Source organism: Dromiciops gliroides, chromosome 5 (genome assembly GCF_019393635.1).
Source record: "Dromiciops gliroides isolate mDroGli1 chromosome 5, mDroGli1.pri, whole genome shotgun sequence".
Lineage (NCBI taxonomy): Eukaryota > Metazoa > Chordata > Mammalia > Microbiotheria > Microbiotheriidae > Dromiciops > Dromiciops gliroides.
The window spans coordinates 241,130,727-241,158,326 of NC_057865.1; the positions used below are offsets into that span (position 1 = coordinate 241,130,727).

The 27,600-nt window shown below is 39.8% G+C and overlaps 1 protein-coding gene and 1 non-coding gene across 2 annotated transcripts; one reads left to right on the top strand and one right to left on the bottom strand.

The window, feature by feature from the left end:
* Positions 1–15,526: 15,526 nt before the first annotated feature.
* Positions 15,527–22,445, bottom strand: LOC122729978 (lysozyme C-like). Its single transcript, XM_043969139.1, has 4 exons — positions 22,242–22,445; positions 20,567–20,731; positions 19,014–19,089; positions 15,527–15,704 (listed from the first exon to the last, which is right to left on the bottom strand). Exons 1-4 carry the CDS (start codon positions 22,375–22,377, stop codon positions 15,638–15,640), a joined length of 444 nt encoding a protein of 147 aa, XP_043825074.1. The 5' UTR covers positions 22,378–22,445; the 3' UTR covers positions 15,527–15,637.
* A 3,409-nt stretch (positions 22,446–25,854) lies between these two features.
* On the top strand, positions 25,855–25,957 carry LOC122730314. Its single transcript, XR_006353498.1, has one exon. It is a non-coding gene; the product is annotated as a U6 spliceosomal RNA (small nuclear RNA).
* Positions 25,958–27,600: the final 1,643 nt, after the last annotated feature.

Here is a 27,600-nt window from a genome sequence, read left to right on the forward strand (position 1 = left end):
CCAATGAAACCACAGGTCTGGTTTTAAAAGGAGGGATGGGGGAAGGTGAGGAAGGATCCGTGCCTCTAAAAGAATGTGAAAATGAAGAGACACTTCAATTGAACCCAGCATCAGACAGCGCACTTGCCACAGGAAATTCAACCTGGTAATTCTGACTGGATTGTTAGGGAGGAAATAAAATAGAGGTACAAGGCATGCAGATTCTCACTCCCCCTTATTGGCAGATCCAATGCTTGAGGGAGAACTTTATTCACAGTGACACACCAGTAATGTATTTATATAAAACAATTATGTTCCTAATACACTTAGCTGGGGAATGCCATCCTGTAGTAGATGACTAAGGAGGGCTTCAGCTGGGAGAATGTGGGTTTAAAGGTCAATATTTTTAAAACATGAAAAGCATGATAATGAAAGAATATGAGCAGGGCCCTGGGCTTCACATTGTAACTAAGAGGTGTAGTAAACTCATTTTAACATGGGGGAGCAGAAACATCCGGGGACTTGAGAGCCAAGAACTGGATAGAAGAAGCTTTTCTAGTGACATGAAGGAATCATGCTCCTTATCTTCCTATCCGAGGCAATCACCTAATGTATATGTATGTGTGTGAGTTCTTGGGCAAGGTAAAGAGCGGGGAGAGACAAAGACAGAGAGAGAATCTGAATTTTGTGCCTGAGGAGGTGAGAGGCCTCTATATGTCTTATTAGGTTTAATAAAGAATTCTTAGAATGAAGGAAATAGAGGAGGGTAAAACCAGGACATAAAGTTGATGAATGGGGGGAAAGAGGCACAGAAGAGAAAGGGAATGATAAAGTATTTGTGTAGCACTTTGCTTACAATAACCCTGTAAGATGAGTACTGCTAGTATTATTATACTTATCTTACATAATAGGAAACTGAGTTTTGGTAAGGTTAAAAAATTGTAGTCATAATAAAAGCAATTGTAGTCATATAGTCATATATAAGGGCAGAGGTAGACACAAACCTAAAAGTCTTCTATAGATACACTACTTCTCAAGGGAAGACATTCCAAAATACTAGGGCTGTATAAGTACAGAGTCATTTTTTTTTTTTAGTGAGGCAATTGGGGTTAAGTGACTTGCCCAGGGTCACACAGCCAGTAAGTGTTAAGTGTCTGAGGTAGGGCTGTATAAGAAACAGAAATAGAGGTCTTTCCAAATTAAGTGAATTGGAAATGACTAGGGGAGGAGCCCCCCAGAATGATACCAAGGCTCCATAGACACCAGTAGATGAAAGGACACCTTCCATGCATTGCAATGAGACTGATTCCCTGCTAAAAAGATGTGTCTAGTCAGGAGACACCCTGTTTTCCTAGTGCACAGATCCAGTCTATGAAGAAATTGCTGCTGAGAATTTACAAAGCCTGACCACTACCACCATCTTGTGGAGAAAACTTATATGATCAGAAGAAAAGGACTCTAGGAACTATTAAGTCCTGGATTAGGAAACTAATGGACTTGGATTCCAGGTATTATTGTTACAGTTTTTTCCTATCAAAGTCTGGAATTTTAGAGGAGAAAAATATCTACCAAGTGAACATTTTCATGTAGAAACCGTTTTGAAGAAAGAGATTAGGGTTAATGGACCATGTCCTGGTTAGTGACAGAGGACATCTAATGAGAACTGGGAAGAACTCAGACTGAAGATTTAGCATGATTGAAGGGTTTGTGAATTGAAGCTAGATGGGGAGGCGGGGAAGGAACTCTGACAAAACTACAAACCTTAGATAATAAGTTGGACAATAAATATGATAAGAAAGTATACCAGCAGAAAGAGGTGCCCAGGAATTCATTGAAAATAATTGGAAAGAGAGTTGAGAACAATGCTTATGGCCTCATATAGCTATACACCAATGTTTGGATATGGGCAATTAAAGGAACTTGGGAATTTAATGCTACAAAGTGGATATGAACCTATAGGTACCATTGAAAGTTAGTGAGGTGGGATTCATGGCTGAAATATAGCAATATCAGCTATATTAGCTTGGTGGTTTTTTTTAAAGACATGAAAGGAGTGGCAGAATAAACTCTATTGTAAAGACATACACCTTGTGTGGAAATCCCTGAACCTCATCAGACTGAGAGTGGGGAAGAAGTGAAAGTTGTATTGTTACTAGACAACCCAGCCAAACACAGGACATGGTAAAAATCTTCTGATGCCATTCACAAAACTGATGTAGAAGGAAGTAAAATAGTTTACAGGATGCTGCATCCACCTGTCTATTGGAAGACCCATTTGGCAGAGAATCTCATAAATTCTTCATTCTTTTTTTTTTTTTTTTTTGGTGAGGCAATTGGGGTTAAGTGACTTGTCCAGGGTCACACAACTAATAAGTGTTAAGTGTCTGAGGCTGGATTTGAACTCAGGTCCTCCTGAATCCAAGGCTGGTGCTCTATCCACTATGCCATCTAGCTGCCCCCATTCATTTTACTAACAATATCATTTTCTAAAAAGTCAAAGGAACAATTAAGATAACTACCATCAACTTAATTCTAATTAACCAGGAGGAACCAGTTGGTGTGGAAAAAAAAAATAGGAACACTGGAAGAAAGTAAGCAAGTTCAATTCTATTCAGGAAGCACTTAAAAAAGAAACACTTAAAAAGTGCCAACTATATGTGTGCACTATGCTAGGTGTTAGGGATACAAAGATGAAATTCCTCCCCTCAAGGAGTTTACACTATATTGGGGGAAACAAACACAGATAAGTATATACAAAACTCATATAAAGTAATTTTTGAAATGGAGAGAATTAACAACCTGAGGAATGAGGAAAGTGACATTTGAGTTGAGTTTTGAAAGGGAAGTGGAGCTAGGGGTTCTGAAAGATGGAAAGCTTTCTAGGCATGGGGGAAGCCTGGACCAGGGCACCAGGACAAGAATTGTAATGTCATATTACAGAGAACATTAAGTAAACCAGTTTAGCTTCAACAGAGAGTGCAAGAAGAGGAGAACTATACAATTTACCTGTAAAGATAGGTTAAAGCCAGATTGTGAAGAACTTTAAAAGCCAAAGGAACTTATATTTTATCATCGAGGCAAAAAGAAAAGCTGAAACTTCTTGAGTAGGGAAGCAACATGGTCAGACCTATAGTTTGGAAATATTAATTTGGAAGCAAATAAAATTCTATTCAGATTTTAAAAAATAAAATTAAAAAAAAGAATATATGGAGAAGGAAGAGACTGGATGCTGGGAAACCAACTTCAGAGACTCCTACAGTAATCTAGGCAAACAATGATAAGGGCCTGGATGGTCCTAGAATTTGTGATATCTGAGGAAGGAAACAGCTGGTATAGTTTAAACACTGCTATATACTTCAGTATGCTCAGTTTCAAAAAGTTCAGCAAAAAGATGGAAAGTCATCTCATCCAATACCCACATTTTACAGATGTGCAAACTGAGATCCATAGACATCATGTGACTCGCCCAGGTCTGAAAGAGAAGATGACTCAAGAGAGCAGAGAAGCTCTCAAAAATAAAATTCTTACCCTGCAATAATGAATGTTTCTGATAGAAAAAGAAAAGGGGGCAGAGGAGGTATGTAAAAAGGTTTATGGCACTGCATATTTGGGAAGAAAAATAAGACACAAGATAGAAAAGGAGACGTATAACCAAGGAAAAATACAAAATGTTTAAATTCCACATGAACTGAAGCTTGCCCCGCCCCCCCCAAAAAAGTTAAGGAAAATAGAAATGATCCTCCTAGGCATGCACATTCAAAGCAAGGAGGAAAGAAGCCTACTGTTGAGGACAAATTATTTAATGTTCGGAGATAACAGGCAAAGCAGAACTAGAAAATAAATTTCAAACTTGGCAGGAAGGAACAAATGTGTAAGTGTGGGATCAATTGAGTCAATCAAATTATACCTCCCCCCCTAACTGTGATCTATTCATGTAAGTGCTAAGCTCCTGGTATTTTAATCAGATGGGAACACATCCCTACTGAATCAAATCAAAAGCATTACAATGAAATGTGAAAAGTCTTTGATCAATTTATATGTCATGAGTCACTGAACTGGAGTGCTGTTGCACAAGAAGAATATTCAAATTGGCTAAAGAAATTTGCTCGGGGCCCACAGCTATGAAGCAAAGTAGTTGTTTTAAAAAGTCAAGTCAAGCTCTGTCATTCTATAAAATAGCAGACCAGTGCAAAGTCAAGAGATTCGGATTCCAGGGAGCATCAAACAAGGAGAGAACATTCCAGCTAAATCAGAAGGAGTTGCCTGGTGAGGATGGGGGAGATGAGAATATTTCTACTTCATTTGTGGTACCCTTTCCTCCTACCCCGACTTGGGCCAGAGGGGGACCTTGCAAACTTTGGAGGTCTAAGGACTTTCCATCATCATCCTGGCAATGTCCTTAGAACACCTACTGGCATTGGCTTCTTCAGGAACCAAGGACTGACTGGATACAAATTCGCACTTCTACAAAGAACCCAGCAAAGCAGCTATACGAGGCTAATGGGAAACATCTTGAGCACTCAGTAAAGGGGGGAAAAGATTGGGGCTTACTTCTTTGCTGCATGTGTTCTTACAGTTTTAGCTTACTTGTGCTTAGACTCTCTCAGTAGTGGTGGGAGGGTGTATCACAGACTTTTGGGAGATGACTTGTTATCGTGTATTTTTACAGTGCTGCCTTAGTAAATATCCCTTTCTAAAAACTAAATGAGGGGCAGCTAGGTGGTGCAGTGGATAAAGCACTGGCCCTGGATTCAGGAGTACCTGAGTTAAAATCCAGCCTCAGACACTTGACACTTACTAGCTGTGTGACCCTGGGCAAGTCACTTAACCCCAATTGCCTCGCAAAAACAAACAAACCAAAAAAAAACCTAAATGAGTCTGGCTGCCTAATGACATTAACTGATAATCATGGTATGAAGCACACCAGTGGGGACTCATGAGCTGTAAAAGACTAGAAAAGATTAGTTGGGAGTTAACCAATTCTAATCCTTTGGTGAAATGGAGAATCACAAGGTCCTCACCACCTGCTATGCCACCATATTCCAAGGTTCTCCGGGCCTTACTCCTGCCCTACCTCAACACCCTTCAGATCACCAGGCACTGTCAATCTGACCTCTAATCCCCCTGGGCCTTGCTCTCTGACTGCACCATTCTAGGCTTCAAAACTTCTAGGCTTTTCTATCCACCTTACAACTGAATTCTCTTTTTATATGTGATCTCTCCGAATAAGAGTATGAGTGGGGAGGGGGGGGGGCGCAGCTAGGCGGTGCAGTGGATAGAGCACCGGCCCTGGATTCAGGAGTACCTGAGTTCAAATCAGGCCTCAGACACTTAACACTTACTAGCTGTGTGATCCTGGGCAAGTCACTTAACCCTCATTGCTCTGCACCCCCCCCCAAAAAAAAAGAGTACAAGCTCTTTGACAGCAGGAATTGTCTTGGTTTTTCTGTCTGTGCTTGGTGCATAGTAAGTACCTAATAAATTATTTTTCATTTGTTCTTTCTACTTAGTCATGTTCTTGACATCAACTGTTCTAGATTCTTTGCTGTGGATTAGCTCTGGCTCAGTCCTCCAAAAGCTACCTCTCTAGCCTTTGACAGTAGATCAGGAGGCTAATACATAGAGGGATCATTTCCTGTTGAATCATTCTAACCCACCTTCTGTGACCAGCCTCCACCCTGACTTCTAGTGAGAGAGAAACCCTCCCCAGTAAAAGAAATGCCTCCTTTTCTCTCTCGAGCTTTAGCCCTGCCTCATCCTTTAGGAATAACTCACTTTGAGGTATACAGAGTACTTTAAATTCTTCATTTCTTTTGATCCACTTGAGACCCCAGGGAAGGAAGTAGTACAAGTGCAATGGTTCCTCTTTTACAGATGAGAAGTAGGGTGTTACAATGGATTGAGTTCACCTTGGAGTCAGGAAAACCTAGGTTCAAGTCTCAGATTCAATTCTAACCCTTTGACACTCACTTAATTTCTCAGTGCCCCTGGCAGTTATCTAATATTAAAAATTAGAGAGAAGGCACTGATCCACATTTGCAGAAATTTTCTCATTAGGAAATCAGAAATCCAGACCAGATCTGAATCCAAATATAGCCTTAGACACTTAACAAGCTGGGCCTGGAGTCAGGAAGACACAACTTCAAACCTGACCTTAAACACTTACTAGCTGTGAGACTGGATAAGTCACTTAACTGCCGCCTCGGTTTCCTTAACCATAAAGTGGGGATCATACTAGCACCTATCTCCCATGGTTGTTGTAAGGATCAAATGAGGTAATGTGTGCAAATCACTCAATGTAGTGCCTGGCGCATAGAAGGCACTTAAATTCTTATTTTTCTTCCTCCTATTTTAAGGTTTGCAAAGCATTTCCCATATGTTCTCTCATTTGACGCTCAAAACCATGGGAAATAGGTGCTGTGATTGTTTCCATTTTGCAGATAAGAAAATAGAGGCTTAAAGAGGCCAAGGGACTTGTGCAGGGTGCCACAGCTAGAAAGTGAGGCAGGTTTCACCCGGGTCTTCCTGATTTCAAATCCAATACTCCATTCATTATCCCACCTAGCTGCCTCCCATCTGTCAAATGTTATGATCTCCTTGTACGAGTTAAAGAAATGTGGACTAGATAATACTAACTAGCACTTATCTGGTTCTTTGCAAAATATTTTACACACGTGTCATCAGATTTGTACAACTCTGTGATGGAGCTCCTATTGTTTCTCCCATTTAACAAAAGAGGAAGCTAAGGTTTAAAGTTGTTAAGTGAGTTGCTCAGTGTTACCCTTCTATGAAATGTCGGAGGTAGTATTTAAACCTAGGTTCTTTTTGACTCCATTCTACCTATTATTCCATGCTATTATTACAGGTAGTTGGATTCACAGCTGGTCAAACAATCCAAATGGGGTAATTAACAAATCTGTATCAACCTGGAAGGAAGTCTCTAGTGTTACAGCACAGAGATTTGTCTTTTGCTCTCTTCTAGTTAATATTTATGTCAATAATTGGGTAACGGGGGCAGCTAGGTGGCACCACTAGTAGATAGAGAACCGGCCCTGGATTCAGGAGGACCTGAGTTCAAATCCAACCTCAGACCCTTGACACTTACTGGCTGTGTGACCCTGGGCAAGTCACTTAACCCCAATTGCCTCACTAAAAAAACAAACAAACAAACAACCAAAATAATTGGGTAATGACCAGATCTATAAGTAACATGAAGTTGGAAATCATACTGAATTCTTTGGATTAAAAAAAATCAGGACCAAAACAAGCCAAAATGATAAGCTGAATTCAACTAAATGGTGTTTAACAAGGATTAATGTAAAGTCCTATCAATGGAGGGTCCAGCCTAGAGAACCAATACTGTACTGTGTTCTGTACAGAAGTGCAAAGAAACTCATCAACCCCATATTCACTATCATGATTAATTCCAATTGATCTTGGTTTAGACCTGGAAAGGACTTCAGGAGCCTTCAAGTCCAGCCACCTCATTGCTTGAGTAATGCAATTCAGTTGTTATACAACTGGCACTCTCCAATAACTCCAGGCCCACCCCCAGGACAAAGAAAAAGGTCCCTTGTAACAAAGAAAATCAATTATGTTTTAAAAAAAACAAACATTACAGCACCCATGGGATCTGACTGCATATTCAATATTCTACACTTATAGTCCACCAACTCTTTATGAAGGGAAAATGAGTGTACCAATTTCTCAAAGGAAAGAAGAGAGATGAGAAAATACAAAATAATGTTTATTAACTAAAATGTTTTTTAAAACAATTGCTTTAAAAACTTTCTAAGAACATACTATTTCTAAAAACATGCTATACATTTACAACTATCATCTTTGTGTCTGCCACTATCATCTTTCTCATTTTATCACTTTGTCCTTATTCACCCATCTCTCCATCCTTCTCAGATAGTGAGGATTTAAGGCTTTAGATCTGGTCCAGAACAAACCCTCTGCCTTGGTTGCTAACCCTTAGCTTAAGCTCACCAATTTGATTCCTTCCCACCAAGTGCTAGTTGCATGAAATACTATCCTAAAGGAGCAGCCTGGTAATGCAGTGAATAAAGCACTGGCCCTGGATGCAGGAGGACCTGAGTTCAAATATGGCCTCAGACACTTGACACTTACTAGCTGTGTGACCTTGGGCAAGTCACTTAACCCTCATTGTCCTGCACAAAAAAAAAAATTATAATATATATGATTTGAGTCAGCTTTAGTCCTTGGGATTGCTAATGTTCATCTTTTTCTCCTCTCTTCCCCATAAAAATGTTTTACTGGTGCCTTCTGTTTTTATATTCAATTCATTAATTCAATTCAATAAACATTTACTAAGTGCCTACAATGTGCCAGGCATTGTGCTAAGCACTGAGAATATAAAAACAGGCAAAAGACAGTCTTTGTCTTCAAGGAGCTTACAATCTAATGGGGGGGACAACATGCAAATAAATATGTATGTACACACACACACACACACACACACACACACACACACATATATATACAGGATGAATAGAAATATATAAAAGAGGGAAATCACTTTTGAATATTCCATCCCTCTCTCAACCCAGAACTGAACTCTATCATGTAAGAAAGAAAAACATGATTTCATCTGACAATGTATGTAGCTTTCAGCTGTGAAGAGGGCATTATATTTCATTAACTAATTTCTACAATTATTATTGTTTTTCCAGTTCCTTAGATTATACCTTTCTTTTAGAAATTGTTTCATTTACTTTGTTTAGTCATTGTGTATGGATCCTACTTTTACTTTTTTTTTTTTTTTAATTCTGCACCAGTCCATATAAACTGTCTTGTTTGGAATAAAAGCAGATTAGAAGGAAGGCAGAAAATTGCAGGAAAATTTTCATAGATAATCTTTTAGATAAAAATCTAATTTCTCAAATATATAAAGAAGTTTGTCAAATTTATATAAGAATACAAGTCATTCCCCAAATGATATGAACAGGCAGTTTTTCCCCACTTACTAGTATTTTATTTTTTCTAATTACATGTAAAGATAGTTTTCAACATTAATTTAAAAAAGATTTTGAGTTCCAATTTTTTTCCCTCCTTTCCCATCACCCCTCCTCAAAACAGCAAGCAATATGATATAGATTATATATGTACAATCCTGTTAAACCTATTTCCACATTAATCTTGGTGTGAAAGAAGAATCAGAACAAAAGGAAAAAAAAAACATGAGAAAGAAAAAAAAAAAGGCAAAGTAGTATGCTTTGATCTACATTCAGACTCCATAGCTCTTTCTCTAGAAGAGGATAACATTTTCCATCACAAGTCTTTTGGAATTGTCTTATATCATTGTATTGCCAAGACGAGCTAGGTCTATCATAATTGATCATTGCACAATGTTGCTGTTACTATGTACAATGGTCTCCTGGTTCTGTTCACTTCACTCAGCATGAGTTCATGTAAATCTTTCCAGGTTTTTCTGAAATCCACCTGCTCATAGTCTATTATACTACAATAGTATTCCATTGCAATCATATACCACAACTTGTTCAGCCATTCCCCAAGTGATGGGCATCCCCTCAATTTCCAATTCTTTGCTACTACAAAAAAGAGTTACTATAAATATTTTTGTACATGTGGGTGAACAGGCATTTAGCTTTTTGATGAAGATATCAAAACTATATTCAGTCATTTAAAATGCTCTAAATCATTATTGATTAGAGAAATGTAAATTTAAACAACTTTCATATATCATCTCCCACCTATTAGATTGGCTAAAATGATAGATGCCCTTCAGTTGGAAAATGAATAAAGAAGTTGTGGTATATGATTGTGATGGAATATTATGGTACTATAAGAAATAATGAGTTGGTTGATTTTAGAAAAAGCATGAAAAAAATCAATACTGAAATGAGCCGTACCAAGAGAATGATGTACATAGTAACAGAAATACTGTCCTAAGAACATTTTTGAATGGCTATTTCACTGTCATGTAACGATTGGAATGATGCCACCTGCTGGAGACTTACTGTAGAAATGAGGTGAACATCTCTGAAGGCAAGACCATGCATCTTTTCTTTGGCGTCAGGAAGTGATGTTTGATGGTGGGAGGAAGAAGGGGGAGCCTGGTGCTCTGACTCTCTCTCTTTCCTGAGGACACTGGTGGAGAAGGGAGCTAGAAATGTGCTCTCCCTTTAATAGATAAATGAATGTAGGCCTTTCTCTCTCTTTACCAAATTCTTATTCTCCTTAATAAATGCTTAAAAGCCTAACTCTTGCTAAAGCTTATCATTTATTGGCGCCCACTCATTAGATATTTTAGACAGTTTAGCTAGAATTTTAGCCCTTAACAGTCAGTATCATAAATGTTCAAACCAATTACAAAGGACAATGCTATGAAGGAAGTATGTGTAGTATACTTAAATATGTGTGTGTGTGTGTGTGTGTGTGTGTGTATATATATATGTACATATATATTTTTCTTTAATTGTAACCTCTAAGGTGGTTGGGGAAGGAGGGAGAAAAAAGTGCACAGCAAAGAACACAAGAAAGCACAGAAAAGTTGGATAGCTTTGAAAACAATGTGTATATTATATAATAGTATATATAGTAACAATATTTCTTAGTTTTTTGAGAAAAAGTGAATAGTCTAAAATTGAAGTTCATGGTTTTTTATTGAATCCTCTATGGACTGCTGTATACTTGGGTATGTTCTTTTTTCCCCTCTTTTTTAATTTAAATTTAAAATTAATAAAACAAATAAATAAATTTTAAATGAATAAAAATATTTTTAAAAAGAAATTGGAATAAAGGAAAAAGTGAGGGAAGATGACATGGAGTTTTGAGACATGGAATAGGGGAGAAGAGTGGGTTCATGCTTGACTGATTTAAAATTCTAAATGTTGGTTCTAATCTGTCCTCCCAGTTTTGGGGGGAAGCTGACTAAAATCACTGATAAATGAGTTTAAGTTTTTTAAGGGTTTATTGAAAGATAGTAAAAGAAAGAGAAAGATTGAGAACAGATTTCTTATAACCTGGCAATCCTAGCCTTCCTAAACCTCCTACTTCTGAAGTCCTCTGCCACCATGCAGACCTCTCGCACCAAAAGAGGAAGAGCCCTCTCACCAGTGTCTGCTTCCTCTTCCATGTTCCCCTCCCAGAACTTTACTTTCTCAGTAAAGTAAGAGACAAGGTAATTTATTGAAATGAAGGGAGGAGGAAGGGGGTTGGGCAGGCTTGAGAGAAGAGGTTTAGAACATCTGCTCTAGGGAATGTGAAAGAGATTAATTCGAGAAAGGTAAAAAGATTGCTTTTCTGTAATGAGCACCTAATTGAGATTGGACTCGGCTAACTTGGTCATGTTAGCTTGGTCCTCTAGCGACAGCATATCAGTAGGAATGAAGAAAGCAAATGGGAGGGTGAGGGTAGGGCAGTAACCCATGGTTGGGATTTCACAAGGCATGAATAGTAATAAAATGAGGGAACAAAGTTGAAAAGTTGAAAGACAGAGTTGAACTGGCAGGGATGAGATTGGGAAAGGAGGAAAATTAAGTCAGAGCAAGTGTGATAGCTTGCAGAACACAGAGGGAAAGAGAGACTGGAGATCACAGTGAATACGAAGAATGTTAGCCTCTCTTGTATTCCTCTTTTTCAAAATCGGAACATCTGCTCTTCCTCAGTACCCTAGCCACTCTTCTGTTCCTCACAATCTTTCAAAAATCAATGGTGTAGGGACAGCTAGGTGGTGCAGGGGATAGAGCACCGGCCCTGGATTCAGGAGGACCTGAGTTAAAATCCGACCTCAGACACTTAACACTTACTAGCTGTGTGACCCTGGGCAAGTCACTTAACCCCAATTGCCTCACTAAAAAATAAAAATAAAAAAATCAATGGTGTAGCAATCACATCTAATTCAACAAGCATTTATTAGACATCTCCAATGTTAATAAAGTACAGCAAAAGATGCAGTGATAATTGCTCATGGTTAGAGACATTTTAGAGTTTTTCAAAGAATTTGGCATTGATATCTTTTGTTTTTATATCATTTTTGTATTGTTTTTCAAAATTTCTCCTCATTCCCCCATCCAGACAACCATGGGGTTGATAGATAACTTAGAGCAGGATCTAGATAAAGGGATCCATTAGGAGAGAGTAAACCTTTAAAGGAGGAGGGTTTGTGGAATGATGGCAGAGGGAGGGTCTGTTATTGGCAATGTTGAACAGGGAGTATGCCTCCTTCTGGTTCAGTGTGGGGAGTATATGAGAAGGTGCATCCAGTATGTGTCAAGATAATGAATGTGGTAGATGAGGAGATTTAGCAGATACTCAGGGGCCCACCTGGAGATTGATCTAAACTGATTGAATTGGATAAGGCGACTGACTGATGACTGGCTTACTTCCAGTTAACTAGATTGTAAGCACATCTGGCTGGTACTTAAGAGGGTATTGTTCTCAGGGGGCAGCTAGGTGGTGCAATGGGTAGAGCCCTGGCCCTGGATTCAGGAGTACCTGAGTTAAAATCCAGCCTCAGACATTTGACACTTACTCAACCCTCATTGCCCAACCAAAAAAAACCAAGAAAAACAAAAAGAAAGAAAAAAGAGGGTATTGTTCTCAGAAGCTAAAAAACTTTGACCTTTACATCGAGACCACCTTTAGGTCCAGTGAACCAATGAATCTGAATGACGTTATCCAATCAGCTTGAAGAACCTCCCATTTTCTGGGAGGGGAACATGAAGGAGGAAGCGGACTCTGGCGAGAGAGTTCTTCTCTTTCTTTTGGTGCAAGACATCAACTTGGTGGCAGAGGACTTTAGAAGTGGGAGGTTTAGGAAGGCGAGGATTTCCAGGCTATAAGAAATCTCAATCTTTCTCTTTCTTTTACTATCTTTCGATAAACCCTTAAAAAACCTAAAGTTTATCAGTTATTTTAGTCAGTTTCCCCCGAAAACTGGGGGGGACAGATTAGAACCCACATTTAGAATTTTAAATTACACAATTTGGCTCACCATGAAGAGGAAAGCTGAATCTTATGATCTTCTGGTTGGGTAAGATTTCCCTTCCCCTGTCCCCTTAAATTGGAAAGTACTGCTAGGTATCGGCTGTTTTCACTTAAAATTTTCAAATGGATCTTTTAAACTTCCTAAGTACCCCTTTTCTAGCTTTAGTTTTGCTAATCAGAGAAGTGGAAAAGATCACATGGATACTTGGTCAGTTTGAATTTATGAATATTTTTTATTCCTATTCTTGGTTTTGTGGGGCTTTGTTGTGTGATTTGGAAAATTTGGCATGTTGTGGATGATATTAGGATGAAGATTATTCCCCATTAGGAAAGCTACTCATGGGTTGGAATAAGGGAAAACTTAAATTCAACCATGACCAGAGGAAAGCTTATCAAACTGTATTTTATGTGGCATGAGGAATTACAGGGAGAATAGCCCAAACATGGGTCATTTGATCCCCAAACATTGAGGCATTTGCAAGGAATCCTACGCTAATGTCCACCTGGATGGGTAAAATCTAAGCCTCCCAAACCTAAATAATAAATGATCTGACTCATTCCAAGCCTAAGCTTAAAAACAACGCCTCCCAAACTGAAAGGCCCAATAATATAACTCAATCCAAACCCAAGATTGAATGCAAGGCCATTCAGACTGAAATTCCAAATGACCCAACTCCTATTGCCTCTCCCTCTATTTCCTCCATGCCAACCAAACAAATGATTCCCCTGTAGAGGAGACAGAGAAAATAAAAATCTTTCCCCTTCAAGAGATCCTCACCCATGGTCAAAAAAGTACTATATGTAAGTTCAGACAATACACACCTTTTGCACCCGAGGATTTAGTTTCATGGAAACAAAGTACTCCTAAATTTGATGAGGATCCCACAACAGTTATCAGCCAGTTTAGGACAATTTTTAGAGCATATCAGCCCACTTAGAATGATGTTACTGACCTTATGGAAACAATATTGTTCCCAGGGGAAAGAGCAGATATAATAGCTGCAGCAAATGGCGTGGAAGCCATGGGAAAGGTTGATATTGGGTGGCCTATTCAAGACCCTGACTGGGACCCCAATAACCCTAGGCATTTTGATATGTTAAATTACACAAGTAGGAGAGAGGAAGACCAGGGATGCAGTGTCTTCTGGGAGTTCTCTGTGACTCCTGGAACATGGAGAGGTAAAGGTCTAAGATAAAGGGACGTTTGTGAATGATCAAATGAAAGAAAACTCCAGAGGAAACCAGGGACCAGGAGGCAGAGAAGGATTGGGGTTTGAGAGGGGACATCCTGGGGTGGGTAAGGGGGAGAGATGGGGACAGGTAGCAGGGAGAGGGTAGTTTTGATTTAGGAAGCTAGGGATTCTGTATACCTGGGACCAGGAGAGGAGGAGGTAGGAGTTGACAGGTCAATAAGAAGTGGGGATAAATGTACTGGTGATCTTGCCTTTAAGAGTTTGTGAATGGCTGAGAATGGTCTGTGTCTTTCAAGTTCTAGGAAAGAAAGGAGATTGAGCTTTGTGCTAGCTGCCCATAGGTGAGATACTAACAGCAGAAAACTGGCATCTGAGTCCTTCCCCCTGATCTCTCAAGCCTGTTGTTGAAGGCTATGATCCTAGAAGTAAGGACTTTAGATATAATCTTGGATGATGGAATGAGGATCAAAAGGAGTTAATAACCTAGATTGTGAGTGTTTTAATTCATTTATTTTTTTATTTTTCTTGTCTATTCAATTAATATACTTTCAAAGTTTTCAGTGCATATTTATTTATATATAGATAACCTCATAATATTTACTTTTCTACTTTATACCCAGTAACAAAAACTTTGGGCAATTCCTATTTCATAATACAGTTGGAGGTCTAGAATTGCTATTTTTGCCTCATTCCTGCCATCTAAAATTAGTTCCCTTGACATTCTGGATTATTTTCTTTCTCCAAATTAATTTTAAAAATTATTTTCTCTGCACCTATAAATCATCCCTTTGGTATCTTGATTGGTATTTGACCATATCTGTATATTAAATTGGTAATATTTTCATTTTTATTAAATAGGTATGGCCAAGACATGGGCAATAAATATTTCTCTACCATAACATTTTAAAGAAAAAAATTTGAGGAAAAGGTGATAATTTGGCATATATAAATATATCTATATGTATATATATGAAGATTTAATTCAGATGTGGTTCTCAAATATAAGTACTCTTCTTTTCACACTTTGTATTATGTAGTTGCCTAATAAAGATACACCCACTTCACCCTTTCAGTAATTTCCAGTGATTTGTGAAGATAGAGGTGACAGCCAGCACCAGATCAGGATTTCATCTTACACATATCCACTCCAAGCTGTGGGCTCCGGAAAGATGTTTTTCCTAGAGCTGTAGAATTTCTGTATTCATGATACTAAATTATCTCTTCCCACCCAAACCTGAATATCATGTAGGTCTATGTGATAACTAGACAAGTTTCCTTTCAGCTTGAGTGTTCCTGGAAATTTAAAAAATGTAGCCAGTCATTAAACTCTGATTAAAAATTAAGGCTTTTGAAAACGAGTTACTTCATTCTGTGCCAACTTTATTTGAGAAGATGATTTTTTAAGACAGAAAAATACAGTATTAGATTTGAAAAAAGCTCCTTTACAGACAGAGGAATCATGATGAGTTGAAGCACCTAAAGGTGGCAGGTTACAGATTGCAACCATAAAGATAATGGGAAACATCTTTTCCTTGGCATTTTCTTTGCCAGCCCACCCTGCAGAGAAAGGGAGATGAACCAATGAAAAAGTGAGCAAAACTACTTGTGGATAAATGTTCCTTTTTGATATGTATGAATATGGAGATGTCTAGTAATATTCATGAAATGCAATTATCTATTTCAAAACTGGAAAAAAAACATTTTTAAAATGGTCCTTATAAAAGTTACTCATTAGGGTTTGACTTTCTCATTTTTAAAAAGAAGATTGGGCTATCAGATTTCAAAGGTTTTTACCAGGTCTGCAACTTCTGTGATTCTTAATGTTTAGGCAACCAATAAATGAATCCACTATTCTATGTTCTAACCAAACTAGATTCTTTATGTGTATTATTTCTCTGCTTTTAATCATGATGTCCCCCATTCACTGAATGGTCACTCACCTCTGCCCTGCCGTTTTTACCATATAAAATCACCCCTCTCCTTGAAGATTCATCCCATGTCTCTTCCTCCCTGAAGCTTCTCAAGAGCCACCCAAGTGAAAATGATCTCACTCGTCAAATTTCAATTAATATTTTTTTCTGCAGATCTCCTTTACATCTAACACATTTTGCCATGTTTCATAACTATTTGAAAATTTGACCTTTCCTTCCTATTTGTAAGCTTCTTGGAAATATTTTATCTCAAGCATTTACCAAAACTTCAGAACATGTTGCCCAATGCTGAAGAAATCAATTCAAAATATATTAATAGTCCTTTAAGGAACTTTCTTCCACCCTGCCCAACCCCAGTCCTTATGATTGTAGAGGATGTCACAATTCTCCCATTTACCCATGATTTCAATGAAGGAGTGATTTCTACTCCTCATTCCCTCTTTCACCGTATCTCATCCATTGCCAAGTCATCCATGGTCCTATGGCCCCCTCTCTATTCTGACATTTCCATCATCCTGCTGCAGGTACTTAGCACCTCATGCCTGGATTATGACAACAGCCTTTTGGTTGGTCTCTCTCACACAAGTTTCTTCCTGTTTCAGTCCAGACTGCATTCAACTGTCAAAAAGATCTTCCTAAAACACAAATCTCACCATGTCACCCCCTCTCCAATCAACAACTCCAATGGTTCCAAATTCCCTCCAGGATCAAACACAAAATCCTTTTATAAGCTGGACCAAACCCACCTTGCCATTCTTCTCATACTTTACACTCCTTGCCACAGTTCCACCATCCAGTGACACTGGCCTCCTAACTGCCTTGAGCAAGACACTCCACCTCTCAACTGAACAACCTTTTCTCTGCCTCTCCCCCATGCCAGGAGCTCTCTCCCTCCTCATTTCTTCTTCTTGGCTTCTCTGACTTCCTTCATGTCTCAGCCAAAGTCCTGCCTTGTGAATAAATTAAGATAAATGGCATCTAAACTCCAGGTTGCATGAATCTAAATACTTCTTGTTGTATGGGACTGTTGGCAAGAGTCCCATAATGGCAACTTATTGCCTACCAAACAGCATTCAAGCTCAGCCTGGTTCTCTATACCCCCAAATGGTACGTCCCAATTCTTTCAGCCTTATCTCATCAGAGACAACTTGCTTCAAGTGATACATCTCTATTCCCTCCTGTCCCCTGTCCATATCCTGTTGCTGTCCTGTCCCTGCTCTGCTCTGACTGCTCCTGAGGCATAGAATGGTGCATTTCTAACCATTTGATCCTATCCATCCTTCCCTTAAGGTCCATCCCAACCACCTTTTCTTTATCTCAGTGAACTCCAGAATTATCATTGCTGTTCTCCCTTTTGTACTTGGTTTGCATCTCACTTATGGACTTGTGGATCTTTTCGAATTTTAGCTATGTGGTTATAGGGCACATCAGCCTCCCAGATCCTAAGCTCCATGATGTCAATGATCATGTTTTATTGAATTTCTCAACACGTAGCACACTGCTTTATACACGGTAGGTATATAGTAAGTGCTCTTTTAAAAAATGTGAAGATCCATAGTCATGTCACGAAATGGATAAGGGGGCTATTCACACACCAAGAAGTCTATTTTTCACTTTCTTTCTTCCTTCTGCTGACTTGCTATTTGGACTTCCAGGAAAGGAGGGAAACAGGAAGAAAGAGCAAAGAAGGAGTCACATGGACAGGTAGAGAAATTAGGAGCTGCACTGGAAAAAACTTGAGGCTCCATAAAGAGATGATCTGAGGGCAGCTAGATGGCGCAGTGGATAGAGCACCAGCCCTGAATTCAGGAGTACCTGAGTTCAAATCCGGCCTTAGACACTTAACACTTACTAGCTGTGTGACCCTGGGCAAGTCACTTAACCCCAATTGCCTCACTTTAAAAAAAAAGAGATGATCTGAGCATGGGGCAGAGCAAAACAAGTGGAGGCCAGCACAGCCAGGAGAGATTTCCATCAGAAGGCAGAGATTGAGATCCAATCAATCAGGAGAAATGATCCCATCCTAATGAGAATTCCACCTCTCATCAATCCTGTTGTGCTAATGAGGAAGAAGGTAGATTTCTCTTGACCATGATTCCCAGATAGAGAGGGCATGCCCTACCATTATGGCTTTCCCATGAGTGTCTTTGGGATTCTCTCCACCTTCACCCAAATATGTGGCAGGACAGCCAATAGGAAATGATTCCAGATGAATAAATTGGGCTAGCTCTTTTTTGCTTTATTCTACACAAAATAACCTCCATAAGCATATGATTCCAAGTTTCTGAATGAATGGATGCAGTGGGCATTCTGGGAATGCCCTGGGAGAGGCTGGGAGGACAAAAGCCAGAAGGTAAAGGGGTTTATGAGGTAGTATAGGCCACAGACCTCATATTGTAATATTCTCAACAATGTTTCACTTCAGACCCTGTCATTATGAGCTTAATACCAGCTGCTTTGTGCTGAGAACACAGCCAGAGCATGACTGGAGGGTGGGCAGAAGAGCCTCAACATCTTCTGGCTGAGCATCCTCTGGTGACCAGAATGGATATTGCAGCCTCTTAGGAAAGGGCTGTCTCTACTATAGCCCAGAAAAAGGACTTGCAAGACCACTTGGTTGGTGGCTCAAGGAGAGAGCTTCCCAGTGGGCAATTCCAACATTGTACTTCCTTGCTGGATAATTATTACAGTGACATATTGTCCTTCTGTAGAATTAGGAAAGTGGCACCCCGAAACCCTAAGATCCTTGGCAGAAGAATTTCTCCCATAGAGTATTGTTACAAATGATTGCTAATATAAATATACCTACCAGCCTAGTTGCTATTATACGATACACAACAGAATGGACTTTGTTTTATCTTTAAACACCCTCTTGCACTGACCATGTCCATCACTGAAAGAAATGAGTTATCCTTTATAGTGATTGAATACATACCATGCCTGAATGCCTTGTTGATCTACAATCTTCTTGGCACAATTTGTTGCTTTAATGAGGTCATCTTCCTGAAGTTCTGAAAGAAAAATGAAAGAAGACATAAGAAACGTTTAAATTCAATTAATCTACAAGAAGCAATCCTCCTTGTTAAGGCAGAAGAAACAACATTGTAAGATTATTCCCCTAAATTTCAGAAAAATGGGACTGCAACAGATTAAGGCCAGTTCTCTAATTCATCTTGTTCTAGACCTAAGTGGAGCACAGCACTCTAATCAAGGTGACTTGTATTTATATATCACTTTAAGGCTTACAAAGTGCTTTTCCTCTTCATAACCCTACTGAGCAGGCAGTTACACCCATTTTTAGATGAGAAAATTGAGATTCAAAGAGATGTGAATTGTCTATGTTGCAAATAGGTAGTCAATGTTTATGTCAAAACTTAAAGCCTGAGGGCAGCTAGGTGGTGCAGTGGATAGAGCACCGGCCCTGGATTCAGGAGTACCTGAGTTCAAATCCGGCCTCAGACACTTAACACTTACTAGCTGTGTGACCCTGGGCAAGTCACTTAACCCTCATTGCCCTAAAAACAAAAACAAAAACAAAACAAAACAAAAAAAACTTAAAACCAGCTGTCTTAACTGCAAGCCCAGGGTGCAGGGTACAGGATAGCAAGTTGAGGGTCATCCATTTAAAAAATCAGAAACAAAATCAGTAATGAATGGAAATACTTTTTCATTATTTTTTCTTTCACATTACAAAGGGCAATAATTTTTTTTAACTCATCTTTAAAGCAAGTTAAGAGGAGATAAAGACAAAGGAGTTGTCTAAGGTGAAATGTCTTGTGTATGTTCACTCAGCTGTCAGTACAGATTTAAACCCAGGTCTTTCTGCCACCAAACCCAACCATCTAGCAACCATACCAACTTGACTGACCACACAGAACAGCAGCTTGAAAAAAAAACCATAACCGCTCACTGCTCTCAGAAAATAGGGCTAGAAGTAGCATAGCTACCCCTCTGAAGCACAAATTCTGGAGCTGAAAGACCCAGGTTCACCTTGGACACTTCTTCTTCCCTGTATGACCTTGGCCAATTCACTTTGCTTCCCTGAACCTCAGTTTAATCATCCGTGAAGTGAGCGTGATGTACTAGATGCCTTCTGAGATCTCCTCTACATCTGTGATCTTGTAATGTGAACTAATAGGATCAGTCTGAATTGATGAAAATTACCTTTACAGGCATTCCCTTGCCTAAGGGCACTTCTTGGTGCAAGCTACTTTATGGAACTACCTAAAAGAAATTTTGAGAAATTGTGGCCATTCCTTCTAATTGATCACGTACCAGTCAAAAGGACTAAGAAATAATACTCTCCTAAGGAAAGCTAGCCTTTTTTGGCTCGGAAATGAGGAGACAGAGATTCAAAAGTTAATCAGAAAATATGAGTTTCATACTGGCCTTTTGAAGTTTCTTCCCTTGTGTAAGTTTTTAATCTGAATAGCTCTCTACCTTGTTGAGCAGCATTATTGTTTCCCAAATGCATGAGATTGCTCTTACCTGAGCACTGAACATTACACCCATTTGATGCATCTGGAGTCTTGCCATCATTGCACCAGTAGTGACTATTGATCTGATATATCCCATAATCAGTGCTTTTATCTTCAGGGTTGTAGTTTGTAGCTTCAGTGTTAAAATTGCTCTCTGCCTCTACCAAGCAAACCCCTGTGAAGAATTTATTTTAATAGTGATTACTTCATATCCAATCATATTTATCCAGGAATAGCAATACACTTGAAGTGATGTCATCCTCCTTTGCCACTAATATATTCATTCTATAGGTGGTACAATTGATAGAATGCTATCCCTGAAGTCAAGAGGACCTGAGGTTCACTCTGACCTTGGACACTTACTAGCTATTTGACCCTGAGTAAGTCACTTAACCCTATTTGCCTCAGTTCCTCATATGGAAAAACAAAATGAGTTGGCAAACCACTCCAGTATCTTTGCACAGAAATCCTCAAAAAGGGTAACAGAGAGACAAACATGATTGAAATGACTCCACAACAGCAAAGCATTACTTTTCTTAAGAGAGCTGATGGTTAAGTTTTCAGTGTGAGCTTTTACACTTTGGAAATAGGCAAACACTGCAAGTCAGGGCTTAACTTGCTGTTTTGTTCATTGTCTGGACTTAAGAAAGTGATGGAGAAAATATTAATGGTTCAGATTAAACTTAAAAGTGTGTGCTGTGTGAATTTAAAACATTATTTAGATAGTAGTTCTTGTTTTTCTGTTGTCGTTAATGTAGATTCTCAGTCTGACTTTCAAAACTATTCATAACCTGGCCCTCCTTTTACCTTTCCCATTTTCTTCTACCTTATATACCCATATTCTTCTATTCATTGGCATTGACCTTCTTGCTCTTCCTTGAACAAGACATTCTGTCTCCTGACTGATTATTTTCACTGGCTGTTGCCCATGCCAGCAAGGAGATTATAGCAATATATCACAAAGATCTCACACAATGACAAGGTGGTATTTACAGTAGTAATGCAGGGTAGGTTCAATCTTAGGAAAACTATCAGCATAGTTCTGGAGAACGATTTGGAACTTTACCTCCCATACCAGACCATTATCTCCCACTTGGGTCTTTCAACCCTAGAGTGCAAGAGCACTTCTGAGGAGCTATACACTGAGGTAGAGGGGTCTTTTTGGCCAGAATTTGTGGCTCTTGTCCAAAACCCTTGATCTCTCTTCTAAGAGATAGATACCACCTTCTCTAATTGACTACACTATGACAGTGAATGACTACCAAATCAGCAATCTGTAAGGTTTCAGCGGACGGACGTTGAACTGGAGGAAGTTGGTGTGGATGAGGCACGGAGACATGGCTAAGGATCTAATAGAAAATTTGAGACTCAGATGATGCAAAGCCACCAGGAGATAAGCTTACTGATTTAGTATAATAGACTTGGAAGGAGACAGTAGGCCAAATTTTAAGTTAATTAAGCTTGAATTCCCTTTCCCCACCCAAAACATCTTACTCATTAAAATTTGGCTTCTGGGCAATCCAGGTGATGTTTTTAAACTGAGAGATTTTATTTCAAATTATATTAACACCCAAAGAAATTGAAAAAGTAAGAATAGCCAATCATGCATTTCTTTGAAACTGTCAGCCCCACCCTTAGCCCTCCTCTCCCAGTGTCTGTGGGGATCCATAGAAGATCAGACTTACAGGTAGCCAGGCTGATACCATGGTAGCCATCCATGCCTAGCTGTTTTATTCTTCTGGCAAATTCACATCGTTCCAATTGAATACCATGGACCACCATAGGCAGGAAGATCAATCCCAGAAGAAAGAGTACCTTCATGTTGTCTGAGTATTCGAACAGCTTGTACTGCTGAGGCTGAGTTGGGTCCCAGTATTTAACTTCTCTCTTAAATTCCTCTTCCTTGCAGTTTGAGGGTTCTACACCTAGCTATGTGGAAATCAAGGTCTCTTTATTGCTACATTTCCCCACTTTCCCTGAAGGCAGAAGACCTGGCACATGGCATGGCATGGTAATTCTCCCTCTATCCCCGAGGCCAGTTAGGATGGGGGGGGGGGCGGGGACAGAGTCTGCTTTTCTAGAGTTATACCAGACGGCCAACACTGGTACAACTGATTTACTAGTGTCTCAAAGGGTAAGAGGAAGATAGAGTTCAGATAAGAAGCTAAAAACCACCTTCCTCAAGACTAATGCCAGTTCAGATTCAGAGGATCACAGAAATCTTTAACAGGTGAAAGCCAAGGATAATCATAATCCACATATATACAAGACAAGAGAGCCAGAGAATCAAGAATTTCAGAGCTGGAATGGAGGCCAACCCATTCCCAACCTCTGTTCAGGCGGAATCTTCTCTGCCACAGAAGTGATGACTAGTCATACAACCTCTGCTGGAATCCAAAATCTATTTAATTTTTTTTTTTCAGGACAAGGGGGGTTAAGTGACTTGCCCGGGGTCACACAGCTAGTGTCAAGTGTCTGAGGTCAGATTTGAACTCAGGTCCTCCTGAACCCAGGGCCAGTGTTTTATCCACAGCACCACCTAGCTGCCCCTTTTAAAATTTTTAACAACTTTGAAACTTTTATTTACGTCATCTGAGATAATATATGCAAAGTAATTTATATGTTACAGATCACTATATAAAATCAGTTATAATTAGTCACAGAGAAAAACAAACATGGATATTGAAAAATAGAAATCATTTTTTTTTTTGGTGGGGCAATGGGGGTTAAGTGACTTGCCCAGGGTCACACAGCTAGTAAGTGTCAAGTTCTGAGGCCGGATTTGAACCCGGGTACTCCTGAATCCAAGGCCGGTGCTTTACCCACTGTACCACCTAGCTGCCCCGAAATCATTTAATAATTACTTTATATTTGGCTTTGAAATGTTTTATAATCAACAAATATTGTAATGAGGGTCATCAGAAAGGGATAGATCAGCCTTTGTGATGATAGCAGAGCTAGGAGCAATGTATGGTAATCGCAAAATGGTAGATTTCAGTCAGTATGAGGAAAAGGTTGCTGATAATCAGAGCTGTCCAAAAGTGAAATGAGTAACTCAAATTAACTCACTCTCCTGTTCAGTACTGAGAGGGAAATTCTTCATTTGGGCTTTCCCTCTGATTATGGAGAGAAAACCAAGGACAAAGGAATTTATTACCAGTAGGTCAAGGTAGCAGCAGACACTGGAGATCAGCAATGGCTTTAAGGTGGGGCCAGCTTTTATTGGGAACTTTCAGAATGAATTAAGACAATTAAGATAGGTCAAAGTCAGCAAAAGAGGTTGGGCCCTTTCATCTCAGGTAATGCAAAAAGTTGTGGACTTGGCTTCCCTTTGTCTTTCCCAACACTAGTTGACAAGTTGACCTGGGAACAATGGGTCACTGAGTCAACATAACTTTCAATGGTATACACCCCCTTGTCTCTTCTGAAACTGTGACTCCTGGTATAGGTCCTCACCACCTCACACCTTCCTCAAGTCTCTCCCCACTACAGTCCACCCTCCACTCATCTTTCAAATTAACTTTCTTAAACCACAGTTCTAACCATGTCACCTCACTCCAACCTACTTCAATAAACACCAGTGGCTCCCTATTATTTCTAGGATTGCATATAAAATCTCCTTGGCATTCTAAGCCCTTCACAACCTAGCTCCTTCCTAATTTTCCTTTTTTTTAAAAAATCCTTTACCCCCCACATACTCTGTGAACTGCTTCCATTGGCCTCTTGCTGAGCTTGAACAAGACACTTGACTCTGCATTTTCCCTGGCTCTCCCCCATACCTGGACTGCTCTCCATGCCCATCTCCACTTCCTGCCTTCCTTCAAGCTGCAGATAAAATTCCACCTTCTTTGGGATGCTTTTCTTGACCTCTCTGAAAGTTATTGCCTTTACTCTCTTAATTATCTCCAATTTATCCTGTATATAGCTTGTTTGTACATAGGGGTCTGCATGCTATCTTCCCCATCAGGCTGTGAGTTCCTTGAGAATTGAGAGTCACAATACTACCAAGAAAATAAAAGAAAGAATAGAGATTTTCTTTTCCCCAGGACATTGCAGAATGCCTGGCCCAATTGTTGCTGCTGTTGTTGTTGTTGTTTGTCCTTTGTTCTCAAAAAGGACCATGGCGTCATGGTGATATTATGACTTTCAGTGAATTGGATTTAACTGAGGGAGGGCTGTACAAGGTCACCAGCCTCACTCTCTCCTCTGGAGCCTTCTGGGTCCAGTGGCAAGATATATATCAGGATGGCTAGAGATGGTCCTGGATGTTTAAGGCAATTGGGGTTAAGTGACTTGCCCAGGGTCACACAACTAGTGTCTGAGGTGAGATTTGAACTCAGGTCCTCCCTACTTCAGGGCCAGTGCTTTACCCACTGTGCCACCTAGCTTCCCCTGGCCCTTAATAGGTGCTTAATAGATGCTTGACTGACTGACCAAACATTGTCAGGAAGTAATGAATTCTCAGGGAACTAGGTAGTACAGTATTTAGAGTCAGGAAGAATCATCTTCCTGAGTTCAAATCTGACCTCAGACACTTACTAGCTGTTGTAACGATTGGAATGACGCCACCTGCTGGAGACTTACTGTAGAAGAGTTCCGCCCATGAATGAAGGTCTTTGAGGGCAAGACCTCCAGGAGTCTTTTCTTTGGCATCAGGAAGTGACACGGGCTAGTGGGAGGAGGAAGGAAGAGACTGGCGCTCGCTCACTCTCTTTTCCTGAGGACTCTGGTGGAGAGCGGAGCTAGAAATGTGCTCTCCCTTTAATAGATAGGAATCCAGGCCTTTTTCTCTCTCTTTACCAAATTCTTATTCTCTTTAATAAATGCTTAAAAGTCTAACTCTTGCTAAAGCTTATAATTTATTGGCGACCACTCATTAGATATTTTAGACAGTTTAGCTAGAATTTTAGCCCTTAACACTGTGTTACCCTGTTTGCTCCAGTTTACTCTTCTATAAAGTGAGATGGAGAAGGGAATGGCAAACCACTCCAGTACCTTTTCCAAGAAAACCCCAAAAGGGACTCACAAATAATCAGAGATGACTGAAATGACTGTACAACAAGAGAGTTCTCAATACCTGCATGACAACTTCTCAGCAATATTGTTAAAGGGAAGGAAATCTGTTCATTTACAGATCCCCTCTGAGGTCTCTTCCCGTTCCCAATAGTATTGTCATCTAGTCCATATCTTTTTATTGTGTCCATAAGGACAACATGAAGCACTTTGTCAAATGCATTGCCTAAGTTTATAAATTCTAGGTATGTGGCATTTTCTTGAACAATAACAAAAGAATCGGGCTTGCTTTGGCAGCACATATACTAAAATTGGAATGATACAGAGAAGATTAACATGGCCCCTGCTAAAGGCTGACATGCAAATTTGTGAAGCATTCCATTTTTTTTTTTATGAGGCAATGAGAGTTAAGTGACTTGCCCAGGGTCACACAGCTAGTAAGCATCAAGTGTCTGAGGTCAGACTTGAACTCAGGTCCTCCTGAATCCAGGGCCGTCGCTTTATGCACTGCGCCACCTAGCTGCCCCCAAGCATTCCATTTTTTTTTAAAAGAATCAAAAAAGAAGTTAATGAGTATGAACTGCTCCTATGAACCCACGATAACTCCTTTTCTGAGCGCTCACAAACCATCATTTCAATGATCTGTTCTTTAATTTGGGGATAAGGGTATAAGAAGACTGAAAACATGGGAGAAGGAGACCTGAAAGGATTTGAACACCAAGCAGAGGGCAATTAAAAATTTAAATTTAAAAAGATAGTTCTAAAAGTTGGAAGGAAGAAGAGGACTTGGAGGATGAATAGATACCAGGAAATGCACTTGTAAGACTGGAGTCAAGAGGACAGATCACTGAAGCTAAGGCTACGATAGGGATTGAAATCCAAGTACGACAACAAGGGGCTTGAAAAACAGTAGACCCGGGGGCAGCTAGGTGGCCCAGTGGATAAAGCACCGGCCCTGGATTCAGGAGGACCTGAGTTCAAATCCAGCCTCAGACACATGACACTTTCTAGCTGTGTGACCCTGGGCAAGTCACTTACCCCTCATTGTCCCACAAAAAAAAGAAAGAAAAGAAAAGAAAAACAGTAGACCACTTCTGCAGCAGGCAGACGGTCAGTTCTCTGAAGCACAGCCTTGTGATGCTGAATACATTTGCTAAGAGACCTTTGAGTCATCCATGAGGGACGTGAGACTTCAGACTTCAAAATGAGAAGCAGGGATCCTTGACAAGACCCCACGTGTAGCCTATATAGACCCAGATCCTCATCCCAACTCCTAGGGTGACTCACTGTATCTTCTCTGAGAGGTTGGGGTTGTCTTGCTATGACTATTCAAGTGGGTTGTGCCTCCACTATCAATCTCCAGTAACAGTTATTTCCTTCCTATTGTCACTGATATCATTGATTTCTTCTTGTTGTTATGTTGATTTGCCATGACTACATTTGGCAAAGATCCTGGAGTGGCTTTCCATTTCCTTCTCCAGCTCATTTTATGGGTGAGGAAACTGAGACAAATGGGGTTAAATGACTTACCCAGGGTCACATAGCTAGTAAGCGTCTGGGGTCAGATTTGAACTCAAGGCTTCCTGACTCCAGGCCTACCACTCTATCCACTGTGTCACCTGGCTTCCCACCATTGATTAGCATCCCACTAGCAATTTAAGCACTTGATATTTCCTCAATACCACTGATGACCAGTAAATATCAATTACCTTTTATAAAGGGATATGTACTGAAAAGATAATAGCAAAAATACAGGAGGGCTATAAAAAAAAATAGGAAAACCAAAGTACAAAAGAGAAAGGATTATGAGCTCTTTGAGAGGGACTGTCTTTCACCTTTTTTGTATACTCAGAGCTTAGCACACTGCCTGGAACCTTGTGGGCAGTGATAAAAGTTTATTTATCTACTGATTGATTGGATGGCCTCCCTCATTCTGTTGATGCTGGCTGTACACCATGAGAAAGTTCTCATTGCCTCAAGGGCGTTGGATTGCACAATAAACTGTGGGCATGCAGCAGGTAGGAAAAAGTT

Excerpts from the sequence above, each read along its gene's own strand:
- LOC122729978 (XM_043969139.1), bottom strand. The coding sequence starts at position 22,377 with ATGAAGGTACTCTTTCTTCTGGGATTGATCTTCCTGCCTATGGTGGTC. Across the intron at positions 20,732-22,241 it reads TGGTATCAGCCTGGCTACCT|GGGTTTGCTTGGTAGAGGCA; the intron begins GTAAGTCTGATC and ends AATTCTTCACAG. Across the intron at positions 15,705-19,013 it reads CAACAAGGCATTCAGGCATG|GGTGGGCTGGCAAAGAAAAT; the intron begins GTATGTATTCAA and ends CTTTCTCTGCAG.